At 26.1% G+C, this 19,555-nt stretch overlaps 1 protein-coding gene across 2 annotated transcripts; it reads right to left on the bottom strand.

Moving 5' to 3' along the window:
- Positions 1–5,716: 5,716 nt before the first annotated feature.
- Positions 5,717–18,933, bottom strand: LOC113548047 (multiple inositol polyphosphate phosphatase 1-like). Of its 2 annotated transcripts, XM_026948701.1 has the most exons (9): positions 18,894–18,933; positions 16,627–16,728; positions 15,807–15,984; positions 11,318–11,643; positions 11,110–11,247; positions 10,590–10,755; positions 6,572–6,681; positions 6,358–6,467; positions 5,717–6,286 (listed from the first exon to the last, which is right to left on the bottom strand). In XM_026948701.1, exons 3-9 carry the CDS (start codon positions 15,955–15,957, stop codon positions 5,857–5,859), a joined length of 1,431 nt encoding a protein of 476 aa, XP_026804502.1. In that variant the 5' UTR covers positions 15,958–15,984; positions 16,627–16,728; positions 18,894–18,933; the 3' UTR covers positions 5,717–5,856. The 2 variants fall into 2 exon arrangements, with proteins under 2 accessions (XP_026804502.1, XP_026804501.1); XM_026948700.1 differs by lacking the exon at positions 18,894–18,933 and having other exon boundaries at positions 16,627–17,837.
- Positions 18,934–19,555: the final 622 nt, after the last annotated feature.

The raw sequence follows: 19,555 nt of genomic DNA, 5'->3' as shown, positions 1-19,555 counted from the left end.
AAAATATTAAAAGTTTATAATAAGTTAATTTGTATTGACTGATAATAATATATATATATTTTTTTTCCCTATCACCTACTCCATAATTACGCCACTGTCGCTATATGGTTTAAGTATATTCCGTTCAATGGCGCGGTCAAATATTCTTATTGGGGGAGGGGGGCGATACCGGACCAAATTTTTTTTTTGGTGCAAAATTTATGTATAGTTACTCGATTACCCATTAATTTGTTTTTACCATATTTTCAGGAAAGTTTTGCTAAAAATATTTTGGGTATAATATGATATATTTCTAAATAAATAATCAAAAATTATACCTACCATATTATTATTATCACAAATGTACCTACTACAGTAAAACTTTAAATTTCTTCCGTTTTCTTTAATTTGTATAGGTCACAATTCACAATGCATAACTTTTTATTTTTAATGAATGAGATCTTAGAAAGTGTGCGGTTAGTAATAACTTAATTGAGTATTTTTATTTCTAAATGTCCGAAAAAAGCATATTTAATTTGAATATAACAGTCGAACTTAAATCTAAAAACTCTTTGAAGTAATTAATAATATTTTATATATTAATAATGATTTAAAATTTCATTATTGACTTACATATTTGTAATATTAAATTATATGGGGGGAATCGGAAGTGCAAAATCAATTTTGTTGAGGGGTTGCGCACTCTTGCCTCCGTGTAGAGCGAATGTGGTTACTTCATGCATACCACTGGTCGTGTCTTGTTGTTAGGATTTTTCTTTTGATGATCTGAGTTGAGTATGTTTGATTCTTATCTAATTTATTTATTTCAGGGGAGGATGGTGGTAGCCTGCAGGTGGCCCTCTCTTTATGCGTTTGTAAAGACCTTTATGTACGAAAACAGACTACGAGCGTAACTAATATCACCACCAAGACGCTGATACCCAGCAACAGACATAGCAATAATGCAATATTCAGCCTTTAAACGGTCCTTTTCATGGCCATTCAACGCAGATATTAGACTCATGCCTTTGCCTTGGGTATGCTATCTAAATATTGAAGGTATTTCTTCAGCTAAGAGTGAAATTTTATCAAAACTTATTATGACTTATGAGAAAGGAAAAAATTAGATGTTTTTTTTCATACGATAAATAAATAATTCTATCTCACATTTTTTGTATATAAGTTATAGAAATATATTTATATATATTTATAGCTAGCTTTGTTAAAACAAAAATCTATCAGTATTTTTCAGCATGTACAACATAGATGGTACTATTATAACTAACTTGTCATGTAATCACGCACTATTCATCTCTTCCCACAGTTAGTCGAGTACTTGTTTTTTACCTAGTACAACTACATCAAGTCTAGATTCTTAAACTTTATTTATAAATATACCTAACCATAGTTTTTTTTACATTAGATACAACTAATCTTATCAAAATATTGACATTTTCTATGGCAATGACTAATGAGTAATCAGTATTATCACTTTTATCGAATCTACGATTATAAAGAAATTTCTTATAATCGTGATCTAATGATACTAATCAGTATGTATATTTTACATCGTGGCAATATGGTAATCATCAATAAAAGTAAAAATATTCTTAAATTGTACAATATTATAGTAAAAACAGTAAGTTAATTATTACCTATTGTTAAAAGTTCCAATGTGCTATTGTGCTAATGTTTATTTTTCATTACATTACATTAAAAGAAACACGCAAGTTCGTAATAAATTAGGTAATATTTATTAAGTAAGATATTATGATATATATTAGATATTAAGATATTTTTTTGTTATTATATTATGTTCATGCAATATAATATAAATGAAGTAAATTTTATAAAATATAAGGTTCTTTTAACATTTAAATGAACATTAACTTTTGAGTAGTCATAAATAAGTTACCTAATCGTTTTAAACAATATTATTTTATTTGGTTTGGGTTTTTTATTGGTCGATTACAGCTATTGATTGTATAAATCATATCTATAGCTATACCAAGGATAAATTAAAAATATGTAACATTATGTAATAACAAAAATGGTAGTATAAATGTACAAAAACATATATTTAGGTATTATTATTAGTTAGTAACTTTAAATGCTTTTGTATACTGTTCAATGGAAACGGATTATATTATTTTATTATTTATTTTTGTAAAAAAACATAATAATTGTTTGTCGAGTCGTCGAAATTAGTAAGGATATTATTAATTGGATGTGTTTGAAATTCTACCGGAAATCCCGAAGGGCGACCTCCTATTTTGCATTAGAATTTGAACGACAATCCGCTTAATATACAAATTATTTATGACTATACTCGGCACTCCTGCATAGAACATTTGAACCTATTACTAAATATTTTGTTTGAGTGCCTGAAGTTAAAATGTTGACCAAATAGGATATTCATGCGTAAAATAACGATTTCTAATGAAGCAATTTCCTCATTGTTTTATACTTAATTAAAAACCAAATAATCGTAGATACTTAGAATGTTTATAAAATATTTATGTTAATATTCTTATACATAGTATAATTTTAATTATTTTTTATAGTTATATTTTTGTCAATTTTAAATGCTCACAAATAAATAAATTATAATTGTTAATCTTTGTGTAATATCTAATTTTGACTAAATTTGAATTTAAAATGCCTATACAAACAATTGTATTTGTTTTTAATATGAACTATTTATGATGAAAATTGTATTAAATTTTCAAGTTTAAATTATAAAAATTGTACATTTTATATATTTTATGTATTTTAACTATAAAATAATTTTCGAACCAGTGATTTTGACTAATCCTATAATTGTATATGCTTCTATTTAGAGATAACTTGTTATATTAGTAGTTTTATTTATTAATCTGAGTGTAACTAGTCACAAAAGGGAATAAGTTACCTATTATTTATTAAGTTTAGTAGTTTCTATTTTTTTAATTTTTTTTATGAAAAATTGTATAATTATTTATTTATAAGTATACTGCCAATTATAATTGGTTCTTAGTATGATAATTTTAAATATATTTAGTTAATACAAATTATAATTTAAGAACTGTGGGGAATTTAAGACCAATTTAAAATTTACTTATACATATACCTAGGTCCTAGATATATCTTATAAATAAGTTTAATAATTTAGTAAAGTTTTAATGGAAATTTTAATAATAATAACTAATAAAACTAAAGTTGTTTTTATTGCAAATAAATATTATATGATTCAAATTTGTAGTTAATTTAGTTTATTTTTTAGAATTTAATAAAATATGTGAAATATAAATATGTCTAACTTCCAGGTTCAAGTAATAGCAATTATATTATTTTTGTATAGCTATTATTAATTATTAAAAGTAATATACAGTTCTAGGTAATCATAGCATAATAATACACAAAATGAGAAATACGTCGTTAAGTACATTTTGTAAAATATGGACGAATGCGATATATGATCTCTAGGTTTGGACAAAATATTTTTACCTAGTGTGATGTAGGTACAATCAGAGATAATTTTTTTTATTTTGGGAATTTAAACATTCTATAACCTTTGGGACTAGATTTCTGGGGACTAAATTAATGTCTAATGTTTTTTATATGTATATATATTGTAAAGTATTTAATTGTTTAACATAATGTTGTAGAACTAAATGAAGTAAAAATTATTGACTATATAATAATAAAATATATGTATTTCGAAATTGAATGTTTAAATGTTTAAATAACTAAACAGTGATATATTATACTAATTTTCAATTACAATAGGTATATTAATATTAGGTGATAATTATTTAATCTGAAAATGTACTATTTTTATCTTAGTTTCCTGCTTTTTTTGTTGAATATTCTGACTTTGTGTTTGATATTTTAAAATAATCCTAATTTTTTAAATTAATTTCTTAACTTTAAAAGTTTGGGCATTGTATACACGTTTCCTTTTTTTTTATTTATCATTGCTAAGAGGTTTTCATTTGAGAAAATAAAAACTTCCCACGTTTCTGGATTTTTATAATTATAAGACTATCCACAAACATTAAATTACATACATAATTGGCTACGAAAGAACTTCTATATTTTCTATTATCTACGGTATTAGCTTCTTTAATGTTTTCGATTGTTAGCTTATCTGAGTTTTTAAACAAGCCGAATGTGGTGATCAGACTCAGACATTTTTTTGTATGTGCAGAAAATTATTTAAATTGTTTGGTGTATTGTTCTTTTATAATACAAATAACGGGTTTTTAATCACAGTTTCTTATTTACTGAATTATTTATAGCATTGATTATAAATACTATTAATACATAATCAATGTTTATAGATGAAAATATTAGTTAAATATAAGTGTCAAAATATTTTAAAAAGTCCAATATGATTTGCATTAGTGGGTGACCAACATTTTTTGTTTTATCACGCATATATCTATTTTTAAGAAAATTTTGTATATCATGCATGTGTTTAAACATCTATGTTTTGGTGTAAAAATATTAAATGAATAATGTATTTGTCAAATCACTATTATCTACCTAATTATAATAATAATCTAATAAAAATTTTAGTTTCAGATTTTTATACAAAAAAAAATTACACTAAGAATGTCCTTTAACGTGTTCGAGATAATCTATATAGATTACTATTGTTTATTAGTATATACAAACTGTTTGCATATAAAAAATTAATCGTTTTAAATTTATTTAAAATTAAAGTACACTTTAAGATAGAATATATATTACAATTGTTAAAATGTATTCCTATTTACTATTTATGTTTGATTGTTTCATAGTTATTATCAGAGGCGTAACCAGGATTTTTTTATGGGGGGGAGGATAAATACTTTTAACTTGAGTTATTGAAAATCAAAAACAACAATAAAACAAAATTATTGATAACATATTAACGTTGATTTGTCGTTAGCGTGTATACTATTTTAAATAACTAAAATTTGTAAGACAATTTCCATATTTAAATTTAAATATTTCAAAATAATATAAAAATTACGGCCAATGGGGGGGGGGCTATCCCTCTTTAGCCCTGAGAACATACTAGTTGCCTCCTAAAGTCAAAAAGGTCAATAATTTTTATACGAATTACCTCCCGACTATATATAAGTTACCTCCAGACGTACCCTAAATTTTATCATAATCAAAAAGGGTCTAGTACTAGTTGCCTCCCGACAAGCAGGTAATAAATGTATAAGTGGCGCCAAACATTTTCAAACTTCATGTATCAAAACAAGTAAGATATTTCGAAGTTAGGTTAGTTTAGGTTAGGTTAGGTGCCTTTAATAGTCTTAAGAAGCAAATAATTACAAATTATGTGTTATTATGAAATGTATAGGATTTTAGTTTTTATTCATTTGACACATCATAACCTATACAATTGGTGACCTCGACGTGCTAGTTGAAATCGGATACAAGTGCAGGTAACATTAATAATATCAAATCCAATATAGAAGTTTGAATTGACATTCAGTATGTGTTATTTTAATAGTCATTTTTTTTTTGTAATTGTAATAAAAAATTTTATACAGGAGTATTATTTACTAGATTTTCTCAAGAATGGATAAACTTTACAATAATGTTACTATAGTCAAGAACTTAAATATAGAAAAAAAGTATTATGTATGTTAAAGATTTATTACTACAAGACACTATGATAATATTAATGATTATATTATGTAATATATTTAAATAATGTAATTATTATAAAATGTATTTATTTTTATTTTTACTGAGAATAAAAGCTTCTTTAACTTGGTCTTTCACGTACAGTTTAATACATCATCATTAATTGATTACGAATATTTGTGTAACTATATGAAATGATTTAATATTGCTCTTAGAATAATGACTGAATATTCTAAAAATTAATTAAATTCAACTTGAAGATTTATCAGGTGTATCTTCTACTTCTGCATTTTCGTCTGAGACTAGTTTTAATTCGTTGTTAGCATCGTCCAATAATTTTCCAATCAAGTTCTTGACATCTTCTATTGGACATTGTGTACACGTTTCCTTTTCTTTAAAAATCACTGTTATAGGTTTTTCATTTAAATAAATAGAAACTTCCTGTGATTCTTTGTTTTCGGCGATTTCAGTGTGTTGGCAATTGTAAACGACAACCATTATATTACATGCATAACTGGCTATAAAAGAACTTCTCCATTTTCTATTAATCATGTTATGTTTGGTCATATTTTCGATTGTCAGTTTTTCGTCATCTTGATACAAACGGAATCCGGTGATTAAACTTAGACAATTTGAGGTATGCGCAGAAAATATTTTGAACTTTTTAGTTGTAGTGTTGCTAAAAAACAAATCAACAGTTTTTTTTTCATTACAGTTTCCTAATAATTTAAATACAAGTGATAATATTACTTTAAAAAGTCCAATATTTCTTTCATCATTGGGAGACCAAAATATTTGCTTTTGTTATTATAATATCCATTTTTATAGTAATATTGTATATCATGCATGTCTTCAAACATCTAGAGTAATATATACACAAATATTTATATAATTTACATAATTTATTATTGTGTCTGTAAAAATAAAGTTTTAGGTTAATAAATTATGTTAAAAATATATTTACCTTTAGATCTTCATAATTAAATAATGTGCACCATGCATGTCCTCGAGCATCATCTGTATAGTCATACCCAAAACTATTCGCACATGCTAAATACATTGTTTTAACCATATCTACAAATAACAATTTAAAAAAAATCATTTATAATAAATGTTCATTGCGTTAGTAGTAAATAAAAAATGTATAACTAATTAATAATTATACTTAAAGTAAAGTTCAAACTTCTGTTTTAATTTTAGTTGTACTATCAATATGCGTTTCAATCATTAATAATTATTATTTATTAGATATATCTTAGACTAAGTTCATATTTCATTAAATAATTATAAAGGAAATCAAAACAATCTTTTAAGTACAATCCTTCAAGTTGAAACCGGTACTCATTAAAACATTTTTCAGATTTTTCTGTTTCACATAAACATTTGTAAATCATCAAACTAACATGCCTATAAAATTTTTGTAGACATCGAAAATATGCAGACAATATATAGCGAGAAAAATAGAGTTTACTAATAAGTGAAATAAACATGACTCAAAATAGCCCAAAAGCATGGAGAATGTTGAGAAATTTGGGAAATGACCCTAAAGTTACAGAATCACATACAAACGTTACACCAAATAAAATTGCGCACCAACTCCTAAAAAATGGAAAATGTCCTGACAGCAAGAAAACGAAACCAAAAATAATAAGAGAACCAGCAAATGAAATCAACATATTACAAACTCCATTCACCTTAAGGGAGCTCGATGTGGCGATGGCACGAATGAAAGAAAAAAAATGCACCAGGCCTAGATGAAATCAGAACCGAGCAAATAAAGAATTTCGGACAACAAACTAAAAGATGGCTATTAGGAATGTACAACAACTGCATAAAGAACACCAAATTACCCGCAGTATGGAGAAAAAGCCGAGTGATAGCACTAATAAAACCGGGTAAGCAACCTACGGAAGCAAAATTTTCCGTCCGATCTCCCTCTTATGCCATACATACAAGCTGCTAGAACGATTAATATTTAACAGAATAACCGACATATATTATAAATGAACAAGCTAGGTTTAAAGGAGGTAAGTCATGTACTGGACAAATATTAAATCTGACGCAAAACATTGAAAATTGATATAAGAAGAAACTGGTGACTGGTGCAGTTTTTATATACCTGACCGCAGCATACGGCACGATCAATCATAGAATCCTTTTAAAAAAAATGTACGATTGTAATGACTACAATCTAACGACCTTTATCGCTGAAATAATTAGAAACATAAGGTACTTCGTGGAGCTACAAGGAAAGAAAAGCCGTTGGAGGACTCAAAAAAATGGACTAGAGCAAGGTAGTATATCAGCACCCCTGCTGTTTAACATGTATACCAACGACCAACCTACTCCACTAGGAACCCAACGCTTCATATACGCTGACAATTTAGCACTTACTACTCAGAATCACTCATTCGAAAACATAAAAATAACACTTAACAATGCACTATAGGAAATGTCAAAGTATTACAAAGATAACTGGTTAAAATCAAACCCTAACAAAACTCAAATATGCACTTTCCATCTAAGAAACAAAGAAGCAAAACGAACAATAAGAGTAAGATGGGAAGGAGTCGAGATTGAAAATATCGAATTCCCAAAATACCTTGGCATAACACTAGATTAAACTTTATCTTTCAAAAATCACTGTGGAAATGTAAGACAAAAAACACACGCAAGAAATAAACTGATTTGGAAGCTCACAGAAACATCGCGGGGAGTAGACCCAAACACTGTGAGAACATCAACACTAGCATTATGCTACTCAACAACCGAATATGCTGTCCCCGTATGGGCCAGATCATGTCACGCAAAAAAGATCGACATTGCATTGAACGAGACTTGCAAGATAATCTCAGGATGTCTTAAACCAACACCGGTTGAAGAAATACAAGTAATAACAGGAATAGCCCCACCAGATATCAGGAGAGATATCGCATCAGAGGTAGAACGATACAAACAACTAAACGACTCTCAACACCCACTTTATGGAAAGAATCCACCGTTATCACATGTTAAATCTAGAAAAAGTTTCCTTGGTACGACCTAACCAATAAAGAACTCACTAGAAAAAGAAAGAATCAACAAATGGAAAGAAAGAGAACGAAACAATACAAGGAAATTAAAAGAAGAGTTACCTAAAGGAAAAAACTAGAAATGGGAAAAATAGAAGGCATTAAATCGGTCGAGAACAGGAATTGGACGATGCAAAACCACACTGAAGGAATGAAACATATTAGGAGAAGAAGACACTACCAATTGCAAATGTGGTGAAACAGAGACAATGGACCACCTACTACAATGTCCTCTAATAGGAACCACTTGTGATAAAAATGACTTAGACCTGACAAATGACAAAGCTGCAGCAGTCGTTACTTTTTGGATGATCGAGATCTGAACGACACGAAAAAAGAAGAAGTGCGTCTTCTGCCCATCATACATAAATGTAACCATAAATCCTTGGAACCCGGTTCTGGCGAGAAATGCAAGTTAAAACTATTATAGGTGTCATTCAAGAATCATTCGGATCCTTTTCTCTCCAATATATTTTACCATATGATATGCTATAGTTAATCTAATCTATTAAATTGTGTTATCCTAATAGATTTTACCAATGACATTACGTTGGAACAGCCGAGCATAACATAGAATTCTTGGAAATGTTTGTCAACTGAATATTGGAGTTGGTTGGTTGTTGATTGGTGGAAATTGGGTTCAACGTGGCTTCATATATATTAGATACAGGTAGTAATTATAATGCGAAAACGGGTATACAGGGCCATTAACATACGATATGAAGATCATTTAATTCTTCTTGGATAAGCTATTAGGTATCTGTGTATATAATTTTATATCCACCTTATGCCTGAGGCTCAAATATATAGCATTATAGTAAGACTACCATATTCGTGGGAAGACTGGTGATGAACGTGAACAACTTGGTATAGTGTAAAAGACTTCTGGTTTCAGTTTTACACAGCAAGTTACTGTATTCTATTCCAGTTTGAGCAATCGTATTAGGTAAAATTGCGAAAAATTAAGATGCAGTAATTCAGAGCATAGACTTTTATCTTTCGTATGGTCAGGTTCTAGGGAATCGTGTTCAATGAGTCTGCTCAGATGTTGGCCTGTATGAATCCAACGTATCTCTTTGCAGACAAGCGTCGTAGCATTGATATTAAGGGAAAAGAGATACTCACGGTACCCGGGGATCGTCATAATTTGTATGCGATTAAAAGGATAGATAGAACTTAATCATTGAGTGATAGCGAGCAGTTTGATTGGTATTAGACAACCAAGGCGGAGTAGACCAAGATAATGATCCCACACATTCACAGATTGATGAAAGCAAACTTTACGATCCTTGAATGTTCATACAATATAGATGTTTTTAATTCTACGTATTTTCGTTAGATTACAATATTTCCAAACCTCAAGTGCACCAACTGTAGAGATTCTAATAATTAAGTTAAATATACTGTTTGCAAATGCCAACATTGGAGTGATGTGAATCATGACGTAGTTTAAATTTTTGAGAAACAGCTACAATTTGTTGACATATCAGATATAATCGCAGTACCCAACCAAGTGCTACTTCTTGACGATGAAGTAAACCACCGTGCAGTTATAGCTAAGTTAATTTAGTGCAGAATGGTGTGGTACATCACGATGGAGCACATTCTGCATAGTAAGGAGGAAGTAGAGCGAATACATTAGACAAATAGATAATAACTAAAAGAAAAACTTCAAATAATATTCTTTGTTATTTAAATCGTAACATGTGCTGAAGATGAAATGTATAAACATACATAGTGTTAAAGAGCTCTTATCATGAATATAACTAGTAAGCGAAGAAACAATTAGCCAAGTAGTAGTAATGTCCAAGCGAATCCTACTCTGTTCTATGCCCAATGCCGAAAATAAGGAAATCGCACACACACACATACACACACACATATATATATATATATATATATATGTATTACCGCTTGTTATTTCGTCACGCAATACTTCAAAGTTCGGGGATCCATCTGGAAATAATAGATTGCGAATTCTTGTTTTTAGATCACATTCTTTTTCTGGGCACATTGTTTCATAATAAATATCTTCTATTTCCTTTTCTGTTTTAAGAACTTTAGGACCTTTAGCCAACTGTCGATTAGAAAAAAAATAATTAAACATTTATTTTAGTTCCACAATTAACAGCAATAAATAATAACTGATCTTAGCCATGATTAATGTAAGCAATTTAGAATATATCGAAAATATTATTATTTAATTAATTTATGATTGAATTCATTTTCATTATTTAGAATAGTTATTTTTAATTTAATATACTCTATATATAAATAGTTAATTAATTATAATTTTTAAGCATTTTTAAGTTTAGTTAAGTAGGAATATCACTTTTTTCGTAATATTAGTATTCTTGATAAATATTAAGAATTTATGTACAATTTAAATTAAAGACTAGGAGCTATATTATTTTGAAATAAATTACTATACCTTTATTCGATTATCTTCTATGTCCTTATTTTTAATTTCAGGTACTTTGTCTACAACTAATTGTCCTTTAACTGTGAGAAACATGCTTAAAAACTTTTCACCACTAACAACGCATCTGTTTTCAGGTGCTGAAATGAACTAAAAATATTTAAAATGTTGTATTATTGATCTATTATGAATAATATCTACTTTATATTGTTGTTATTACCTCTATATCTTCGCTTTTGATATCTAATACCATATTTATTAATTTGGCATTCCATCTTTTTGCTAACTGTTGTGTAGTCAATATACCTTTATCGTTTGCTGCCTTTGCTTTGTCACTAGTCATTTTATTTTCCCATTTTATTATATTTTCAATAACAAATTGACTATCAGCTGATAAGGCCTTGAAGGCGTCATTATTATTTGAGTACAGATTTTTAAGTTTATTTTGAAAATCATTTAATTTTTCAAATTTATCCATAACAGTTTGTTTCGGAAATTTAGATCCGTGTCTCATCACTAATAATGCTTTAGATTCCGTACATGTCTCTAATAAAAATAATCATTAAATTTTAAAAATTATGATTTGTAAGAAGAAGAAGAACTACAAAAGTTCTTTCATTTAAGACTTAAGAGGTCTATTTTCCTTTAAATACAGTCGAAAGTTGAATAAGTTTAGCTATAAGTAACGTAAATACAATTAATGCCGGACAATCTGTTTCACTGAAACTTCGTACGCTATTTAAAAATATCTAGTTTTTCTATGTTATTAGTTATTACATACGAATAATGTGAAAAAAACTTAAGTTACCCACTATAAATTTTATTTTTTTAGTTTTAATTGTTATTAACTTTTTGCAGTTAACGAGTTGTGTCCCAACGATAAAAGTGGGGTACACGAATGGTGTCCCAACTACTTGATGAAGTTTTACATAAGTTTTATGCTGACAAATTCAAAACGATATTTTACACAAAAATAAAATATGCCTAAAATATATAAAAATGGTATCATTTAAATGTTTATGTATATAATATTATTAAAATGATTTATGTAATTATTGTTATTTTTATTTATATTATTTAGACGAAACCACATTGATTATTGTTAGTTTAGGTTAATATTTTTACTATAATAATATGACAATTTTTTGTATGAACTTATAATACATAACATACCTTTAATACTGCAGTAGACAAATTTCTCAATGTGAATTCATAAAAAATTTTTTATTTACATTTTTGCCTAATATGTAATGTTAATAAAATTATTTGTGTAGTTATTTTTAATGTAAATGTATATTAGTAAGACCAAAATTTTGTGTAAGTGTAACCAGAAAAAAATTTAGGGATACAATACAGTATTTAGGACACATCTCGTTTGTAACCGGCGTTTTCACCATCGCGCGCCCGTAGGATATATATAATATATATTTATAAGAAAATGCCCTTAGATATCGTATACCTGCACTCACTACAAGCTAACTCAAGTACGCTGTTTCCACGATGCAGAGTCAACGGCTAACATCTCGCTGTTGAACTATTGACATTTTTTGGAAGCTTAAGAGGATGCGTAGTTATGAGTACTTTAAAATTGTAAATTTTTTATACATCTTAAAAAACTCATAACTTGCTTTAAAATAAAAATATAATAAAACATCTATGAGATGCCCTAGATAATGTTCTGAACTTTAAATTTTATAATAGGTCATTTCACTCTAATTCGAGAAATTAATATGGTTATAATCATTTTTGTGAACGTAAAATTTGCTATGCTGCGTGTGGGTTAGTGAGAGACAACAAATACTACGCTGGCATCCTCTTGAGCTGTTTAAAAAAACATTCAAAAAACTATTTTCATTTAACTATAATGTTTCTCCTTACATGTGTATCATGCCATTTATTATTTTTATTTTTAATTTGTTATATACGTAAAACAAAAATTATTATGTTATTATTTATTAATTTATTATATTAGGTATTAAGTTTTTACCAATGTCGAATTTTCCATGTCTACTTTTTCAAAAATGTATCTTTATTTTAATATAATAACACCTAATTATTATCAGTTATTAACCATATATTTTATTTTTTCATTACTATTTCACCGACCAGTTTTTTTTTATATATCAAGTCCCACTTGGTCTACTCTTATAGGGTAATGGGTGTAACATAAACCTCGTAACATAAAACATACATAGTATGCCTAGATTATCATATTATTTTTTCGTATTAAAATAATAATACATTATATATATTATAATATATAATCTTTATATTAAAAAGTATATTTGTATCATCGTGCTTTAACCTAAAATTATAAATTATAAGTATTCTATTGTACTAAACTTAAAATATATAAATTTTATTTACACTCAGGGTTAGGTTAGATTAGGTTAAATTTGTTTCAATAATTGTTTTAATTAATTCAAAGGATTTTATTTTTGGTATATAATATTATTATTTTATGTTCATGATAAAAATTATACAAATATAAATTTACGGTTAGGTAAAGGTAATGTTTGCTTAGGCGTTTGTGGGACAAGGCATATCAAAAATATGGTAACTAGTGTTAAAACAAAAAAATAAATATTTTAAATAAATAGGTACATAATATTTAATACATAATATATTAAGTGGCTGTATATTATAGTAACTATAATAATTTTGATTGTATTCATTGTCTTTTTCAATTACGAATTTTTACGAATCAATACAGTATAGATAAGAATAAATTTCAAAACTGAATTTGCAAGAAAATTGATTTTTTTTTTTAAGCCATAGGTAATCTAAACAAATCCGGACGATTCAGGCCCTATTCGCCGACACCCATTTAGCTGAATACTCGTTTCGCCGATGTAAAACCAGTCTCCGGTAAAAATTGAAAAAGTTCCAGTTCATTGACAATTCTTAGTTTCAAAATATACAAAAACAGTTTTATTTGACAAACAAAGTTAGAGCTTGACTTCTTAGTACAAAAAAACTGTATGTATACTGTATTATAACAATTGGTAGCTTCATAGTTCATAAGTGCCCGGGAATTGGGCCACAATTAGCCTTTTTTCAAAAAGGTAAATGGTAATTGAGCCATTATTTTCATTTATTTTTATTATTATATCCGGTAATTGGGCAACCATTAAATTTTAAATTTTTAAAATAATCTTTAATATCATTTTTATTGAGAGTCAATAAGAAGTTTATATTAAAATAAAAAGAAAATAAATCCTAATTTTCGTATAAATATAGGTGTAGAACCACAATTCTTTAGTATCTGCAGATTTACCCCAAACAAATAACTCCGTAAAAGGGTGGTACAATCGTTTTTCTGCAATGTTAAATTCCTCATCAGTCCCATAAATATGAAAGTTTATAAATGCGTTACAAAAAGAGGAGCAAGTAAACCGATTAAAAATAGACCAAATTTTACAGGAATCAAAACACCATCAAAAAAAATGATAAAGATCGGAGGGCTAAATTCAAAGAGATTTGTTTAGATTATGATAATAGAACAATTAAAGATTTTCTCAGAGGTAGGTATAGCACATAATTTTCAGCTACATGTATAATATGGGCGCATAACACGATTACGCACTTTTTTCCTTTTTATATTCGAGAAAATACAACACGATTGCGCATCTTTTACCTTTTTTCTTTGAGTAAATACAAATATTTAATTCAAAAAAATTACCAACATTAATAATAACGTAATATGTATAGTAAAAAAAAAAAATAATCATTATAAACTATACTAATTTATTATTACGACGCGTCGAAAAAAAAATATGTAACAAAAAATAAGTTCTAACTAATAAGATTCTAATTTTTTAGCATAAAAATGTAATTTTAGGTTACAATTACTTATTTATCATCTGATGCCGCTTTTCTACCAATTTTATGGGCAACTGAACTTCAACAGAAGCAAGCACAACCAATGGGCCAGAATCTTTCCATAGACATTAAAAGTCTAAACGCTCAGTTTTATACATCTCATTCATAGCTACTTACCAAGTTATACATATTTTATTGGATATTCAAAGCGAATCTTATTTAAAAATATATAATATAAAATAACAAAATATTAAAAAGACTCGTAAAGAGCAAGAAGAAAATATTACATTTATAATAAACATTTGAAAATAATATAAAAATAATGGATATCTTTAAATAATTATTTGCTGACATTAGGACCCTGTTTTTGTGCTAAAATTTTATAAGAACTTGATTTCTGTTATATATATATATTTTTTTTTTTGGCAGGGTAATAATAAATTACTGTGATATAAGTTTTATTTTTATATTTTTTGACTACGTATTCCGCTATTATTAATGTTGCTAAATTGTTAGAATTTATATTTATTTAATAATTGTGTTTGCTCAAAGAAAAAAGGTAAAAGGTGCGCAATCGTGCTAGGTATAACCAATATGATACTATAATTGTCTAACTTATAAATATTGTCAAATTGTTATACTATTTTTATTAGTTAAATTTTAATTGTGACTTGAAATATTTTTTATTATAATAATATTTTTAAATTCTTCACAGCGGTATCAATTATCATACTATGAAAATTCGCTCGCGATCAATTTACTTGCTATCAATTGACTACTATAAATTGTCACGCTATCTATTGATGGGATACCATATTTAAAATCTTATTTATTTATTAGGTATATAACTTATAAGTATATGATATAATATAAATTTAAAACCTTACTTGGTACATGGTAAGGTGTCATCGAGCCCAACATATAACTTACACTTTCCACAGACTCAGGATACTTTGGAATATCTGGATCGACAAACTTTAATTCACATTTTACAAGCACTTGTGACATCGACAATAATATGGCAATAAAAACTAACATTATTCAATGTTTTGATAAAATAATCCGCTGAAAATAATTTTAAAAATTTAACTTAATTTACATATTTATATAAGTTAGGTTTATTCATATAATTTATTTTCCTTTTCTTACAATGAAATAATATTGTAATATAAATTTTGAAAAGTAATAAAAAAATAATTGCAATAGTTTTTATTAAATTAGTATGAACATAATTGGTCACGTAAATTAAATACGATCAAATTGATTAATTCAAAATGTAGATAGTTTTATGTATGTTATGTTTAATATATAACTCAAATGAAATTTGAAAACTACAATTTAGCTTCGTTAAAATCTATTTAATTAATAAATCATATCTATTTTATTGTTACAATAAAATGACAACTTTTAATAATATTGCAATTGTTTAATTTTAAAAACTATTTTGTATAATTTATCTTTTAATAAAATGGTTTTTCCAACTGGACGTTGGGTGTGTACGTAAACGTAGCAATTATTATATTAAACTATTAAAGCATTAAAGATCATTGAGTTTAAATAACAATTTAATTATATTATAATTAATCATATTACATTTTAATCATAACACTCTGTAATGATTGAGAAAGAATAATAGTAAGTTGATTGGGGACTATTATATATTTCTAAATTATTACTTGCTAAATAATTATATTTTAATGATATTACCTCTCTGCTTCCTGTGTCGACTTGCTTGTTGAAATCGTGGTTCGCGTTCAAGATGTAATATGAGGTGATCGATTTATATTTTGAAATAATTAGACCTTTTTTCTTTGAATCACAATTGTAATTTTATTTAACTTATTTTTAACACTTTTTAATATATATATTTTAATCAATTACAAACTTATTATTATGTCTTATTGTATGAACGATCTGCGTAGTCTCTTACACTCGCTTTTGACCATCCGCACAATAAGATGATAAAGACTCCCCAATCTTAGCGACTACTAGTCCCCTTATATATCTAATTCTTTTACATATAAGAGTGTGTGCGTGTGTATATGTACATATGTGTGAGTTTTATCTTATATTTAAAGCTATCAATTATTATAATTATTATAAATATGTTATTACTATAATTATTATATATTATTGTATTTTATTGAATATTACTTATCATACAATTAAAAATTTAAGATATATGATGGCTAAGTGCACATCATTACAACTCTAAAAAAATACGGTTATTATTACAAAATTTAAAGTGTTTAATGAAAAATATTAATTAATATTAAATACATTAATAATTTTATAATTCAATTATTAATAGTGACTTGTTATTTGTTACCTATATACTTTAATTTTATACTGCGCACCAAACGAGTCATATGGTGTACAGCTTTAGGCCCTAACATGTGGTCTAATCTCTGTACAAATAAAACTACCTACCTACTTTCAAATAACAAAAGTGGGTATTAACTTGGTAAAAATGTATACTAAGTTAATAAGATATATTTTTTTTAATTTTGAACTTAACTAATCAATTAATGTTCTATTTAACTTATTAACTTAACTATAGTTAAATCAAATTTATCGTAAAAACTCGAATTTTTCAGTTAAGTTAATATCATCCTTGGCTTTGTAGTTTGTACATATAATCTATAGTTAGGTAATTGTAGTAATAAAACTAATTGATTCATTAATTGTTATAATCACGGCTGTATAATAAAAAATTATTTTAAGTAATATAATCATTTAGTTGATACAAACGTATAAGCCAGACTACTAGAAGGTAGAAACCAAAGGATTAAACTCAATCTTTAAATATTTTAGCTTTAAATTGATTATTTTAAAATATACTTGAAGACGATATTGTGCCCTCATGTGTATTGTTTTCGTTTTACTAACTCATGACATTGCAAATTTTAATGTTATTTTTAACTTTTTTAAGATTATATTGATTATTATACTGAATTAAATTACTAAATTATTATCAAATCTGAAGGAAAAGAATATTATTTAGGGTTCTTTGTAGGATTATTTTGTATTTTAATTTTGAAGTAAGTTATAAGTATTTTAAAATTTACAAAGCAATCATAATTTTAAAATGCTTATATTTTGATTTAAAAATCAAAAATCAAAAATATTCTACGTGAAATTATTGATAATATTTTATAATTAATAAACATTAATCATTCACTTATAAGTTATAATTTTATTCATATTTATATAATCACAAATGTATTTAAATCAAAAACGATAATTTTGATTCAATAATTACTCAATTATTATTTTTTCTAAATTGTACTATAATTTTTGTATTATCTTTCAAAATTATAGTTAAGTTTACAAAATACATAATAAAATAAATAAATAAAAACTGTTGTTATTGATTAATATTAATTTTGAGTCAAATTTATAGATTTAAATTTGTTTAACATGATTTTTAAGTATTTGTATTTTGTTTCCACATCTTTGGTTATTTTTGGTAATAAAACACATATTTTTAAGAACATATTTCGTAATTTTTTAGTTAAATCTGAGTCCTATCAATCAGGAATAATTATCAGGTTAAAGAAAAATTAACTAAAAAACTAAAAATTGTTTATCTATTACTACTATTTTGAAGTCGTACTTGATTTTAAATTTCGTAAAATATAGACAAAAATACCTAAATATATTAAAATAATTAAAGATATTATTATGAGTTTATGATTTATTTTTTATGAACAAGAACAAGAGACTCGTTAACCACATAAAATAAACAAACATATTTCATTTAGTTTAAAGTAAAAAATCTCTACATTTAATGTAAAAATTATTTATTGAATTCACTAGACACATAGTAGAAATATGTATTAACAATATTATTTAAATACCGTTTTGTGATGATGTATTTATTTTAATTTATATGATAATAGTATTTTGAAAATCAGCTCTATAGTATTATAGTTATTGCTTATTAATAATAAGGTGTGAAAAATAATACTTACAGTGAACTTAATAAACAATGGACTGACTAGTTTTAGGAAGGAGCTTTGAAATAAAATCTTTGAGAGATTATTTTATGTGTGCATTTAAAAACGATTATTACGCTACTAGTGGTGAACTTACAACATTATTATACTTTTTAGATTGGACTTCATATTAATCGTTAGATTTATTAGAAACATAAAAATTAAATACGTATTAAATTATTATTATTTATTTAATTCATACAAATATTTTTTTTAAAAGTTATTTAAGTTATAAAATATAGATAATAGTACCTATACACTTAAACAATCAGTGATAATATTAAGTCTCTGTACTCTCTAGATGTTAGAATTATTTTTATATGAACTAGATAACTAGAACACAAACATATTAACAATGGAAAATAAAAATATCTATTATCAATAAACATATCTATTTTGATAAGTCTAAATTAACAATCTCAAAAAAAAAATTGATCAACATTACTGTAATTTATACAGTAAAATGTATTAACATTATTTGGCAAGTTTAATCGAAAGACTTTTTATTTAATCTAATTATTTTCATATTTTAAATTACAAAATGTTGAAAATAAATATTGTTGAAATATTAACTATTAGTTATTAAGGATGAAATGTAAAAAAAAAATACTTATAGTAAACTTTATGATCGATGAACT

This window comes from Rhopalosiphum maidis, chromosome 4, assembly GCF_003676215.2.
Source record: "Rhopalosiphum maidis isolate BTI-1 chromosome 4, ASM367621v3, whole genome shotgun sequence".
NCBI lineage: Eukaryota > Metazoa > Arthropoda > Insecta > Hemiptera > Aphididae > Rhopalosiphum > Rhopalosiphum maidis.
The sequence above is the reverse complement of the archived record's forward strand: the minus strand, read 5'-3'. Positions and strand labels throughout refer to the sequence as shown.